This window comes from Tachypleus tridentatus, chromosome 2, assembly GCF_004210375.1.
Source record: "Tachypleus tridentatus isolate NWPU-2018 chromosome 2, ASM421037v1, whole genome shotgun sequence".
Taxonomy (NCBI): domain Eukaryota; kingdom Metazoa; phylum Arthropoda; class Merostomata; order Xiphosura; family Limulidae; genus Tachypleus; species Tachypleus tridentatus.
Window position 1 is genome coordinate 105,671,237 of NC_134826.1, and position 15,690 is coordinate 105,686,926.

Genomic DNA, 15,690 nt, shown 5'->3' on the forward strand with positions numbered 1-15,690 from the left:
AAATAATGGTTTTAACGCACGTTTTCAAAGGTCTCTTTCTCAGCCTTAACCAATAATCTTATCACAGCTTTAAGTCCCTTTGTTGTAGCGTTAAATTTTATTGTGTAAGTATCCTCCCCAATTTGTCAGATGTACAACGTCACCATCAGAGTAAACGTTTCATATCTTTTCTATTCATTTCTATTTTTGTGACTCTATTTTAAATAAAGAAAACATGTGAAGTACTAATGACTTAAAACTACCTGGATTAGTAATAATTTGAATTAAAATATATTACTGACGAGAAACGCACACTTTCATTTAAATTAAGTAACAGCGAAAAACAACAATAACAAGGGTTTGATATACACTGCTGGCCAAAATCTCAAGGACAATGAACATAAAGAGAAAATATGCATTTTGCGTCGTTAGACTCAATCACTTATTTGAGTAGAGCTTCAAATGTTGAAAATAAGAAAATGGAAAAAAAAAAAAAAATTTTAGCATTTAATAGGGAAAATGTGAACACTATGAAATTAGCCTAAATAATAGCTGGTCAAATTACTACTGCTAAATTAGGGACGGCTAGCGAAGATAGCCCTCGTATAGCTTTGCGCAAAATTCAAAAACAAACAAACACATTCAACACACAATCTACTGGGTCCATCTTCATTACCTGTCCATGTAAAACCATATTCAATAAAACTTTCATCATACTTTCTTTTCTTTTTGTTTCGGTACTTTTGCTAGTTTCCATATTTACTAGCAACCAGTGGTGCCACTGTCAAAGTTAATTGAGGTTGTATTAGCACTTTCAGTGTGAGAGGCGTTAGACAGAATAAAACATAAAAGGCCAATACACGATAAACGTATTATCGTAAAGATATGTTTTCCTTTTTTCCTTTTTTTGTACAGCGTATTCTGATTCAATTTTATAGTTTTATGAAAAAATACTAACATTGTTAGTAAGAACAGTGGTTCTTAATCTTTTTCATTGTCTTACCCCCTGAGACTCTCCAGGGTATTACCGTGACCCCTATAATAATTTTTGTAACGGTGAACTTTGCGTGAAGGTAGAATAATACAAAACTATATAAAGATCCTAATTTATTGAAAATGTTACGAATAAATGACCTTGAGAAATGCTACAAGTGTTAAATAAATATGTACTTTTCGCATCATCCTGCTTTGAAGTTCTTGAACACGATAACGCCTAAGCTTAGGAAGGTTTCAACTCGTATCAAATTTGTTACTTATCCATTATAAGGGCGACAACTAATTAGTAGTTTGTTTAAATACGTATTTTTACATCTTTGACACTTCAAAAGTATTTTTACGGACACAAATTAGCTTTTTAATGAAAACTCGTTGAAGCACTTGGGTTTTATCATCATACAGTGACATGTTGACCTAAGATTAGTGTTACAATAATGAAGTCATCTAATAATGAGGTACTAATTTTATTAATATTTGAAAACGTAATTCATGCAATGAAAGTTATTAGTAACCTTGTCAAGTATAATGTCCATCTTTTATACTGTGCAGTGTGCAGGAATAAATTCATGTGGCAGTTAATTTGTGACACATTTGTCTTTATTCTATTAACATTCTGTTTACAACACCTCACTTATATAAACCTACATGGAAACCTTGAAGTATCGTGGCAACAAGATTACTCTGTGACTGCATTTTTACAGCTTTCAGGTTCACGTAATCATAGATTGGGCCTAGCATGGCCAAGCGCGTAAGGCGTGCGACTCGTAATCCGAGGGTCGCGGGTTCGTGCCCGCGTCGCGCCAAACATGCTCGCCCTCCCAGCCGTGGGGGCGTTATAATGTGACGATCAATCCCACTATTCGTTGGTAAAAGAGTAACCCTAGAGTTGGCGGTGGGTGGTGATGACTAGCTGCCTTCCCTCTAGTCTTACACTGCTAAATGAGGGGCGGCTCGGTGCAGTGGGCTAACAATGATACATGCGATCTTGAGATGTTTCCATATTTACTAGCAACCAGTGGTGCCACTGTCAAAGTTAATTGAGGTTGTATTAGCTCTTTCAGTGTGAGAACTTCCTCTAAGCTAAAAAAAAATCGTCTGGCGTTAGACAGAATAAAACATTAAAAGGCCCAATACACGATAAACGTATTATCGTAAAGATATGTTTTCCTTTTTTCTTTTTTTTGTACAGCGTATTCTGATTCAATTTTATAGTTTTATGAAAAAATACTAACATTGTTAGTAAGAACAGTGGTTCTTAATCTTTTTCATTGTCTTACCCCCTGAGACTCTCCAGGGTATTACCGTGACCCCTATAATAATTTTTGTAACGGTGAACTTTGCGTGAAGGTAGAATAATACAAAACTATATAAAGATCCTAATTTATTGAAAATGTTACGAATAAATGACCTTGAGAAATGCTACAAGTGTTAAATAAATACAAAATCCATGGAATTACTGAACATCGTTCAAAACCTTCTTATTTACTCAGTGTGAGGGTTGATATAAGAAAAATGAGAAAATATAATAAATACGACGGAAACTTTGATATTTATATTTTAAGTTCGATGTATTAATATTATATAGTTAAAAAATTAGGCAATTCAAAACGTTTTCATACATTAAAAATTTTTACTCAAAATTAGACAGGTGGTTGGCAACAAGCATCCCGACGCGGTTCAACTGCCGCACTTCAGCGTGTTTCTCATTGGTGGGCTCTTACAGGAACTTACCACAAAAACTACAAACTGCTCCGTGATTTCCACAATAATTTTAAACCTTCCGTGACCCCCGAGAAACTTCAAATGACCCCCAAGTTAAGAACCATTGTTCTAAAAGTTCCTCACAGAGCTCCAGATAAAAATGGCGGAGACCTAGGGCTCCGCGGAGCATAGTTTGAAAAAACATAGTATGGTAGACGACGCCTTTGAAACGTTATATTAGCACAGCTGTTTGCTGAAACATATGTACACTGCTGGCCAAAATTTCAAGGCTAATGAACATAAAGAAAAAATATGCATTTTGTGTTGTTAGACTCAACCACTTATTTGAATAGAGCTTCGAAAGATGAAAATAAAAATAAAAAACCTTTTAGCATTTAATAGGGAAAAAGTAAACACTGTGAAATTAGCCTAAATAGTAGCTGGTCAAAAGTTTAAGACCATACCAAAAAGAAGTCCTAAACAGGGTAGGAAATGCCCAACAAAAGGTCTCAGTAGTGAGTTTCATGGCCATTATTGCGAATAACTTCAAACATTCGCTTTGGCATGGTCGATATAAGCGTTTGCAAAAGGCTGGCTGGAATGTTATTCCAAGTGGTGAAGATGGCTTCACGATGATCATGCACTGTTTGGAATTGACGTCCATTTCTATAGACTTCCCTTGCCATCCTCCCTCAAACATCCTCAGTTAGGTTCGGTTTGGGTAAACACGCTGGATGATCCAAAAGAATCTCGTTATTCGCCATGAAAAAGTCCTTTGTTCTGCAGGCATTGTGGATTGCAGCATTGTCCTGCTGAAAGATGCAGTCATTTCCACACAAGCGAGAGCCTTCAGTCAATAAGGATGCTCTCTCCAACATGCCAATGCAGCTAGCTGCTGTTTGATGCCCCTGTATAATCTAAAGCTCCATTGTTCCATGGAAGGAGAAAACACCCCAGATCATGATGGAACCTTCTCCACTGTATCGTGTAGAAAATATCTCTGGTTGGATATCCTTATCATGCCAATAACGTTGGAAGCCATTTGGACCATCCAGGTTAATTTTTTTCTCATCAGAGAACAAAACCTTAGACCACTTTTTTACGTCCCATGTTTGGTGCTTCTCAACAAAGTTTATTGTTCTTGAGCTGCATTCTGCGTCCGTAAGGGCCTTAATCTGGTTCCACGATTGGCTGGTGTCTTGCCGAACAACCTGTCGAATCCTCCTGCTCAACGCCAGTAAAATTTTCTTGGGCCGACCATTGAAATTCTCGTTTCCTATCCTTCAGTGTCTTTTAATAAGTTTGCAAATAGCAGTTTTACTATGTCCATTCTCACCAGCGATGGCACGTTGAGAGATACCTTGTCTTTGAGCTCGACAATTCTGCCACATTCAAAGTCTGTCAACTTTTTGGCCTTTGCCATGTTTCTACCCAATGTAACACAGGAGATGCCAGTGGGAGATGTTGACAACGCTAATGTTTGAACATAAATGACTAAATTTCGTTACGTGTTAGCCGATTAACGCTTTGTTTCAGTATAGTCTTAAACTTTTAACCAGCTAGTATTTCGGCTAATTTCATAGTGTTCACATTATCTCTATTAAATGCTGAAAAAGTTTTTTTATTTTTATTTTTCCTTTTCTTATTTTCAACTTTCGAAGCTCTATTCAAATAAGTGGTTGAGTCTAACAACTTAAAAATCATATTTTTTCTTTATGTTCATTGGTCTTAGGATTTTGGCCAGCAGTGTATGTATAAAGAGATCAGTTTTTATTAGTATTATAAGACCCGGCATGGCCTTATAAACATGCTCGCCCTCCCAGCCGTGGGGGTGTATAATGTGACGGTCAATCCCACTATTCGTTGGTAAAAGAGTAGCCCAAGAGTTGGCGGTGGGTGGTGATGACTATCTGCCTTCCCTCTAGTCTTAGACTGCTAAATTAGGGACATCTAGCACAAATAGCCCTCGAGTAGCTTTGTGCGAAATTCCCAAACAAACAAACAAAAAACAAAACAAAATTGGTATTATAGCATAGATAAGAAAGAAGTCAATTAATTTGATTTTTTATTTGAGTCTCTTGTAATTACATCCTTAAAAATACACTTTTTAAAATTAATCACTTTTTTATTTGAGTCTCTTGTAATTACATCCTTAAAAGATACACTTTTTAAAATTAATCACTTTACGTTTTAACTGTCTATATTTTGTTAGATGAAAATTATTAAGAACAAAGCTATGCAGCAGGTTATGTGTGTTTTACCCATAGTGAGGTTTAGCGTTATCTTCTTGCAGAATTTCTGCTAAGTCAGTTTTTTTTATAATGGGTGAGGTTCAGTTTCAATTCTTATACAGTTTGAGGCGCCACCAGATGGCTACAACATTTCAAGCATTTATATTTATGTAGAAATACCATAGTAAAACAAAGCCTTATTGGTTATTATTATAATAACTTTATTAACCTAATGCTTGTGAGGCGTGCGGACAATTTTGAATGAAAATGCTGACGCCTGGTAATATATCTACCTATAAGGTTAAAAGTTAAATTACATAGTTATTATTTTCGATGATTTTGTCACCAAAATACTGAAAGAGGATTGACAGGGGGGAAAAATCATTATTATATATTCTGATACATTTGTTTTAATTATTTTGCTTCAAATTTTCATAGTGGCAAATTTATAATGTACAAATTACTGCAACTAAAAATAGAAGTTAATTACCTAATTAATATAAGTAAATTTTTAGTTTAAAAAATAGACTAACACTACGTCCTAACTTATATGCACTGGGCTATGAAAAACTTTCATTTTTAGGAATTGTTAATGTTAGGATTATGTGATCAACTCGATTAACATATGTTTAATTCATTACACAACATATCAGAACTATCATATCGATAGTAAGTTAACGTCCTAAGTTAACACACATGAGAGGTAAGTTTAACTTGACAAATGACATCATTTGAATTCTTGCAGTTAGAAGTTGATTGACAGGCAAGATGTGAAATTTTTTTATCTGTACATGTCCACCTCCCATAATGTGTCTTTCCTCAACATGATACATACATCAATTCAATTATTTTGCACATACTTTACTTCCTTAACAAAACATACACATCAACACAGTTTACTTATCATAATTTTAATATCAATCCAATGTAGTCATCATGTAATGTCTTTCCTGAACATGAAAACACAAACATTAACCTAATAAATTTGTGATGCAACATCTTTCCTGATTATGATAATATAAACATGAATACATTTGTGATCTTATGTTTTCCCTGAGCACAATAATACAAAGATGAACTCAACCTGCTAGTATCATGTTTTTCTTGAACGTGATGACAGAAACTGAGAAATGTATGAAATTTGAAAGTAAAGATTTGTTTATTCATTTTCACTTCTTGGCTGTCTATCAACTTCTAACTGCAAAAATTCAAATTACATCATGCATCAATCAGGTTAAATACAGTCTTCTTCTGTAGAACATGACTCTCTTTTTCCTCCCACAACCAAGTTAAATACATTCTTTGTCTATAGGATTGATTCCCTTTTCCTACCAATTTTTGGGGTGTGACTTGCCTGTAACCATAAAATTTGATGTTAAATAAGACCTGTGGAAATTTTTATCCTTACATTATCATCATCAGAAGTTAATCATGTTAATAAAGTTTATATGAACTAGTGGTTTGTACTCAATGATGTGTAATTTGTTTGATGTTGTAGAACCAAAGTAAAAGGCATAATAAAGTAAGATATTGTTTTTAAATAATGATATTTAAGTTATAGTAGAAGAAATGAATTTAAGGGAAGCCAAGAACTAATTTGAATTTTATAATAACATGAAGAAGAGAACCTACTCATTTATATAATTTTAGACAATAATAAGAAGGTTTATTTTAAAAAAGAAAAACAAAAGGTGCAAAATATTGTAATATTTGGTAATTTGATTTAATCTGAAAAGCCTTTTTTATTTTATTTTAAAATGATACATTTAAATAATAACTATTTGATAAAAGGTTTACATTAAATTAAGCTTTTATATTTTTAGTTCTTGTTATGAGTAAACTGTTACTTTGTTTTTATCTTCTTTGTAATATTTGAAAAGTTTTTTTGTTGATTTGCATATCATACTGTGATTGTTCAGTATTTCATTTTTAAAAATAAACATGTTTTTTTACAAAATGTGATTTGATTTACCTTCAAACAGTTTAATACTTTGTTGATTCTAGTACTTTTTTCAGTATTTTTGTTTAGTAGTATTTCATTGTCTTCAACTTGTACATAGTAGGCATACTGTGAAAACTTGCAGTTTGTGTGTGTGAATATATATTACTATCTTCCAATTATTTAAAGAAAGAAAATTTATTTGGACCTAAGAATAGCACAAAAGATTTCTAATGAACATAAAATTAAGAAAGAAATTCAATTTGTCAATAAATTTTCTAAAAGTATATTGAATCATTTTTTGAAATTTCATTGATTTTCTCTTGTTAAAATATGTACTAAGAACTTTCTTTGTGTAAGTAATATATTTTTATGGTACAAGTTAAAACTGGAGATCACATTAGTTTTTATTGTTAAAATATTTTCAGAGATGTTTTCACAAGACCAATATGTTTCACACAGCATCTAATGTGAAACATTTTAAGGTTTATATAACAACTTTCAGTAAAGAGTTTAAACACAACTACTTGATGTGAAAAGTTCAAAATTTTGGCCTGTTTTCAATTTTGGAAATTAATCAGTTGCTTCTCTTACATATGTAATGGTATCTTTAAACTTTACCAAAAATTGCTGTACATTTTTGTCTTGAATTTCAAGTATTACAAAGCTAAGCAGAGTATTAAAAGGTTGTCACATATTATAGAAGTGAATCAATGTTACAGGGCTGAGTTAAGTACTGGAGGGCTGGTTTAAGCATTGTAAGGCTGAGTAGCATATTTGGATTTGGATTTTGAACATTGAAAAGGCTCACTTTGTCAGTGATATGTGTTGTTTAATATTATAGACTAGCTGAAAGCCTGTCATGTGACAGTAAATATTGATTAATTTTAATTCTGAATATTAACTTGAAGAAATGTTTTATGAACATGTTACCTAAAAAATAATTATATTATAGTTAATATATTTGTACAATAAATTTTTGTTCTTTTTCAAGTATTTCACTAAAGCATGTTTTTTGTGTATATTTGGTCATATGTAATTGATTCTTGATTAGAGTTTTGATTTGTGTATATTTTTATGTTTTATTCAAAATCTCCTTCTTGTCGTGAATAAGACTTTCATCATAGATTGAACCATGCAAAAAACTGGTTCTCAAAAAATATTCCTACATAGTTAACTGTCTGATCCTGAAACTTATTAATTGTGATATCAGTGGCAAAAAATGAGAGTGAAGGGAAAGTACATGAAGCTTTTTATAAAAAAATGTTTATGAAGTTTTAACTAAACTTTAAAAATTTCAACTAAATTGAAATACAACAAACTGCATTTTAGAGGCATCTGTTGGATTATAAAGATATTCAAGTTATGTTTGACACTGGTGTTTATATGTGATTAAGCAGTAATATGATATAATCCATAATTTAATACATTACAATATTCATATTTTTCAAGTATTCAAAGAGCTTGCTCTAAATAAGATAAATATGTTTATTTCTTTTTCTTTCCAAATAAAGTCCTGACTAGCTGAGAGTTGAATACAAGGCTTACACATTATTGATGAGTACTATAATCTCAATGGCTCCCAGACTTTGTAATTGAATGTTAACAACTGATTCATATCACAAATTTAAACTATCATGTCATTCTAATATTTCCTAATATTGTATGATTTTCCTATAAATCTCAACTGGGATTTTAAAGCAAGACTTTTTCTTGAGACTAACCATTGAACCCTTTTGAACATTACCACCAAAGTGAGCATTACAAAGAAAGTGGCTTTTATATATAGAAGCTATGACAAAGAAACTGAGGCTTGTGTGCAGTTTGAAAGAAGGCTTTTATGTTTAAATCTTGCTTGTGATGGTTCATGCTTTTATATAGTTCAATAATTATGAATCATATAAATAACAAATTAAACACAAACAGTAGTGTGAACATAGAAACAGTTTTATATTGAAATTTGTATTTGTGCAGTACATTCCTACAACAAATATTATTTAATATAGCAGGATTTAAAGAATTGGGGATTATTTTTACCACATTACACAAAGGTCTGATGAAAATAGAAACAGATTGAACTTCCTTGTCTTTCTCAGATTGTTTTCATTTGTCCAAGTAAGTCTAACAAGGTAATTAAACTTTTTACTTTATAAGCATATGTAGAATTGGATGCTAAGTTCTATTAATTTGTATTGGTTTATTGATTCAGATCCTCAGAATAATACCTTGGACTTGACCTTAGCAAAATTAAACAAGGATAAGTTGAAGAGAAAGGAACAGAAAGATCAGCTTTTCAACAATTGTTCGAAAAGTTTGGAATTTTTTTATTTTATTTGAAATATCTAAGCTTGAAATTTTGAATTCTTCAGTAAGCTATATAAGTTATTTTGTAGGAAATATTATATAAGATCTTGTTAATTATGTAGGCATAATTTAAATATTAAATGATTTGCCAATTGAAATATTTAGAGATTTGTCCATTATAGATTTTTAGCTTGCCTGTTTCTGTAATCTTTTGGGTTTAATTGATTCATAAGCAATTAAAAACATTTGTACCATGCATAGGAAATTTCCAGATTGTTCTAGATATCCATATTTGAGGTCCAAGAGGTAATTTTTAAGATTTTCATAAATTTGGAAATAAAATTTTAAAGTATTTTTTATTGGTTGATTAATATTCAACCAATTCAATGTGGCATTGAATGTTTAAATACAATGTTCAACAATTTTTCAAAATGTGTGGAATTTTTTTATTTTATTATAAAGATTTAAGCTTGAAATTTTAATTCTTCAGTAAATCAGATGTTGTATACTTGAACATTTCCAGAAAATGGTATGTAAAAGATTAAAGTATCTTGTTTGAACTGGTAATGTGTGACCCTCACATACAAACTTAAAGGTAAGTTCTTTTTTTAATACAGTCTTAGCTTTGTTGCACAAAGCTGTCCAGATCTTCTATTTGCATTGCTAAATACTTTTGTGTCCAGTTAACCAATTTATATACCACATCAATCTCATGCCTTTCTGAACATGTACATACCACGTAATTGTGCTCCAACAGTACTATTGGCACAGCTACCTCCTCCTGCTATTCCTACTTGATCCTCACATACTTGATTGGCACAACATTGTAGCTACTGTTTATGAATGAGCTTCTTTGCCATTTCATAATTTTTATTGCATTTATTTCTTGTTAAGGAATAATAAGATAGCTTAGTATGAGTTTGAGATCCAGGTATCAATTAATGAAATTTATGTTGCAGTCGAAAATGCTATTGATATGACTTCCCAGGAATTATGTTCAACTTTATCTGTGGAGGAGGTACAGGCCTTAATTTACTTGGAGCTAGATTCATATGTTCAACTGTTGATTTCTTCTTCTTTCCAAGGTATTAATGCTCCTGAGGAAGACTCCTTTCTTCCCATTGCTTCTTGTTCTCCCAGGGGATCTGTTGTTTGTATTTCGAATTGTGTACTTCATACCTGGCTGATAGACCCATGGTAGGCATAGTTCAGATGTTCTTTCTATGGCTTTGTCCTTCTTTACACATAGGAGAATTAAGTTTTTCATGTCATCAGTACTTTGGTAAGTAGGGTATTTGTGTCCTTTGTCATGTAACTCTCTGAGCTACTGTAGATGACTTACAAGGTAGATATTGATTGCTACTTTGTTGTTGTAGGTAAATTTAATCATTTTGCAAATTAATTAATTTACATAGTAGCATCTAATTCAGTGTTATATCTGAATAATTTTTTCTCTCATTGTTAAATATGTTCCTTATCATTCTAAATTTCATTAGCATAGGAATTGTCCTTTGTCATCTAAGGTAATTTAGATGAATTGTAAGTTAGATGATGATTATTGATGTGTTTTTTTAAGTAATTTTAGTTGGCTTGTGTTTGTTATTATTAGCTACTTTGTAGAGTCAGTAAATTTAAATGGTTTGTTTGATATTTATAAGTTAACAAGGTATGTTTAGATAGTTTGTACATTTCAATACTACTAGTAATATACGTTATTCATTTTTCTGTCTGAATGATTTCTTTTAATCATTGTTAACTATGCTTTTTGTCATTCTAATTTTTTCCATGTAGGACTTCAATTTCTTTTGCTTTGTTATATTCCTGACATGTTCAATTATTTCCTATTCATAGGGCTGAGCTTTGCTTTGGTTCCTTTTCTATGTTTGTGATACTATAAAACTAATTTTTTCCTCATAATCTACATTTTGGGGTTCTTTTCCATAATGCTCACATTGTTGATTGTAATTTAGTGCTCTAAGTCGTGTATTGCAGTTTAGAACCCTACCATTCAGATTAATCTGAGCTCTTTAAGTGTTTTGTTGAAGGGGTATGAACTCTTGCCTGGCACTCTTCACTCTCTGAATCTTTACACTCTTCTTTCTATGGATGACTAGCTCCTGCTCGCATCTTCCTATTCAGAGTCTAGAGACTACACTCATCTGCTCCTACAAGAAGCAGCATGGCTGAGACTCCTTATGACAATGGGTAAGCCTGTTTTTACCCCCACTCAATGCCCCATTTATTTGGGGGAGGGTATTTCCAAAATATGCTTTACTTTTGCTGAACTTATAGGGTTTTTTTCTTTGTCCATCTAAACATTAGTATGATTTTTTTTCTTGGTTGTTTCAGCCTTTTATATCTCACTCAATTGCTCTTGACAATATCTGTCTTGGGATATTTTCCACTTAAGTCAGTGCACTTTTTATCCTGGTACTCTACATAAACACCTCATTCATATAATTTTATCACTTTTTCTTGACAAAGCGTCACTAATGGCTTTCCCAGTATTACAATTGATCAGCTTCAAGCTGGTGTCAACTCAAAAGTATACCTTATGTAAAATGCGGTCTAATTGCACTAATTACCAAAATCAGATACAAGGGATGCAACCTCTTTATTCTATCCCAGGTAGTGAAACCTTTGCTATCTGATGGAGAATGGCTTGTAGTTATGATTACTCATTTACATTTTTATCCTTGATACAGGAGCTAAGTTCAGGATGAAGAGCATACCTATTCTGGATGTAGTGTGGTACTCCCACATGGTTAGAGCTCTAAACTTTGTATACCTGTGATCTATGCAGATGTATTTTGTATGGATAATGTCCCTAATTGCTCCTCCACCTTTCATTGTGGGATTCTAGCTATAAATGTCAGCAGGTGGTAAGCATATTTTGAAAGTTAACATTTTCCTAAATTGAAAATGTATTTCCAATAGTACTTAACTCCACTGACACTCTCCCACTCTTCCTACCCACTAAGAGCCAGTGCTACAGAGTGGGATAGTAACAGTCTTGAAAAAGTGATAAAATTATCCAAATGAAATGCTTATATACAGAACCATGGTAGAGAGCACATTAATATAGGTGGAGAGTTTCACAAGACAAACTTTCGCAACAGCAATTAAGTGGGGTATAAAGACTGGAACAAACAAAAAAACAAGTCAGACTAATGCTTAGATGGGCAAAAAAGAATTCCTGCTGTGCAAGTAATAGCTGTAAGTGTCAGCAGAGATAAGAATTGCTAGTTTTCATTCACATGGGCCACTATCGTATGGATTCCTTTTGGTGGACACTCTTAGATAAGTGGAATTTCTCACTGGATTCCTTAGACTACTCTATTACACTTTCTTCATCAATCAGAGCTGAGCTGGTTTGTGGTTAGCCAAAGACCAGATCAAGCTGAGGTGCCAGTTTCTCCACCTAATCTGGATTTACATCTATTCACAGACTCATCTTTTGAGGGTTGGGGTTTTTTCTTCAACTCATGAGAGTCTTCTTTCTATGTCACTATTCTTGATTCTTTGGTGGTTAATCAAATTTTGTACCACTTTCTTCTTCTCCTGTCGGGGAAGGTGGTTATAGTACAGTGGTATGTATATATACATTTCAAGGTATCATTCATGGACTTTGTGAGTAATGCAGCAAAGAATGTCTGCCTATCCCTGTCAACCATGTGATTGAATAAATCAAGGCCGGGCTGCCTTTCAGAATAGCATATCATAGACACACATTACACTTTCTCCATGTGACATTTGTCTGAATTCACCATCACATTTACTTCTCCTCACACACACACTCCTTAGTGTGGATTCCTGTGCATGGTGAGGGTACCTCCCAGGGAAGGTTGTGTTCTTTCATTTCACCTTTTCTGGGATCTAAACATTCACCCATGCATTTGCATCTCTATCCCTACAATTCCTTCCAGTGAGTGCCTAGTTTTGCTTGATTTAGATTCAAATGTTTTCTCGGGTCCATCCTCTTCTGCAGCCCCAAAAATTAAATCAACCATTTGTTTATGTGTTTATTCATTGGAATCTTTGTCCACAGACAGAGATCTGCCTACCTAGCCCAGGGCAGGATTCATGGAGGTTGATAGATCTTTGTCCAATCAAGAAAAAAATGTGGTTGCAAACAGAAGAACTCCCTGCCACATTCTCCTCCAGTGGAGCTGTTGAGGTTTTCAATCAAATTTAGATGACATTAAGGATTTGATTGATTCTTACCATCGCATATGCTTCTCTTTACAGGAAACATTTCTGAAACTTGCTGATATAGTCACCTTCAGCAATTTTCCTTGTATAGAAATGACAGGTTGTGATGGACTAGTGCATGGTGGGGTGGCATTGCTGGTTAATCAGTGTATGCCCACTTTGTCCTTGTCACTTGATACACCCTTGGAGGCTGTAGCCATCAGTGTTTCCTTGGGTCACACCATCACTGTTATTCTATCTGCTTCTTGAAGAGATCTATTATCAGTCATACCTTGATGTCCTCATTGAGCAGTTACCATCCCCCTTTTCACTACTGGTGGATTTTAATGGACATTGGTGGTAGTATTGATGGGAGGGGTCATGCAATAGAACATATGCTGTTGGACCACAACCTGTCTCTTCAATACTGGTTCTTATTCTTATTTTCATGCACCTAGTCAGTTGTTTTCTCCTATAGATCTTTCTATCTGCACCCATCACTTTTCACTTACTTTTCTTGGAGAGTTGATGGTAATCTATGGAGCAGTGATCATTTTCCTATCAATTTGAGAGAGACTGGCTGTGGTCGATGCCATCCAACCCTCGTGCCTCGAAGGAAGTTTGACCAATCTCACTGGCCTTCTTTTACCACTCTCTCAAAACTTGATCTTGTTGTCATGTGTAAGCCATCAGTAGATGACTGTGTAGCAGTAGTGACTGACTCAACTGTCCAGGCAGCTACTCAGTGTATTCCTAAAACCTCGGCAAGTTTCCCACATTATCCTCATCCTTGGTGGAATTATTCCTGCCATATGACAAGAAAAGCTCAAAAATGAGCCTGGGATACCTTTTGTAGATATTCCACACTTTTAAACTGCATTGCATTTCAGCAGGCCCATGCACATGCTCAGCAGGTTAGATGTCAAAACCAGAAGGAATCTTGGATGAAATACACCTCTAGCATGTTTTCTACTATCAGTTCCAAAGTTGTACGAGACAAAATTTGAATGGTTAGTGGCCAGTATATTTCTGCACTCCTTTTCAGTCTTGTTCTCTGATGGCCAGGAAGTTACTGATACCAAAAGCATCGTCACTACTCTTGGCGAAAGTTTTTCTCATGCATCTAACACTTCTGCTTCATCCCTCATCTTCTCAACCATCAAAATATGGGCAGAACAATCATCTCTTTCCTTTAAAGCTGATCATCTCTATGACCATAATCACCCCCTTCCACTGGTGGAACCTAAACTTGCTCTACATCAGTCTGGCAGTACATCAGTCAGACCTGGTGATATAATTACAAGATGGTGTGTCATCTCTTTACTGTCTCTCTTGCTATTCTTCTGATTGTTTTTAACCAGATCTGGCAGGAAAATGTTTTTCCCAATGCTTGGAGCAATGCTATTGTACTCCCTTTTCCTAAACCTAGGAAGAATCTCAAGATTCCTTTGAACTACCATCTAGTTGCTTTTTTGAGCTGTTTTTTTAAGATCTTAGAGAGGATGGTTAATGCTTATCTTGTTTGGTTCCTGAAATTAAAGAACCTCCTCTCACCCACTCACTGTTAGTTCTGAAGACAGCTCTCCACCATGGACCACCTGACTCGACTTGAAACATCAAGCAGGGAACCTTTTTCAAATGACATTTTGTTTGTATTTTTTGATGTTGAGAAAGCTTATTTTAGAACGTGGAGGTATGGTATCTTGTGAGACCTTCACTTGTATGGGTTGTGTTGCCATTTATTAGTTTTTATTTAAAAAATTTTAATGAATCGGTGATTCCAGGTCCATGTGGGTTCAACACTTTACCTTTCTTTCCCTCAGGAACTTGGAATCCTGCAGGGATGTGTCTTGAGTGTCACACTTTTCAGTATAAAGATTAATGGCATCAGCGGTCAACTACCACCTACAGTTGCGAACGGTCTCTGTCAACAACTTCCATATCTCGTGTCAGTCATTAAATATGAGGTATATTGAGTGGCAGCTACAGACTGTCCTCAATCATTTACAGCAAACGGTTTCAACCTTTCTCCCTCCAAGACTGTTTGTATGCACTTTTGTTGTCAATGGGGTATTCACTGTGAAGCTGGACTTCCTGTGGTCCCTGAGGCAAAGTTCTTGGGGTTTATATTTGATCATAAGCTGACTTTTATTCCATGCATCAAACAGTTACTTATCAAGTGTACAAGGGCACTGAACATTCACTTAGCTCTTTGTTAGCCCTGGAATCCCTTCATGTTAGTTCTTACCCTATTCTTGTTGATATTCAAAACTGACTGGCTCATTTTTATTTAACATCTACTTCTATCCATGTTGAATACCAGGCCATGTTGGTATTTGTGGAAAGTTG

At 34.1% G+C, this 15,690-nt stretch overlaps 1 protein-coding gene across 1 annotated transcript in view; it reads left to right on the top strand.

Moving 5' to 3' along the window:
• The first annotated feature begins 5,027 nt into the window (after window positions 1–5,027).
• Window positions 5,028–15,690, top strand: part of LOC143244774 (DNA oxidative demethylase ALKBH2-like) — a 47,322-nt gene continuing 36,659 nt past the window's right edge. The window contains exons 1-2 of the mRNA XM_076490069.1: window positions 5,028–5,187; window positions 9,056–9,157. Coding sequence (XP_076346184.1) covers window positions 5,169–5,187; window positions 9,056–9,157 — 121 coding nt within the window. The 5' untranslated portion in view covers window positions 5,028–5,168. The remainder of the gene's footprint in view (window positions 5,188–9,055; window positions 9,158–15,690) is intronic.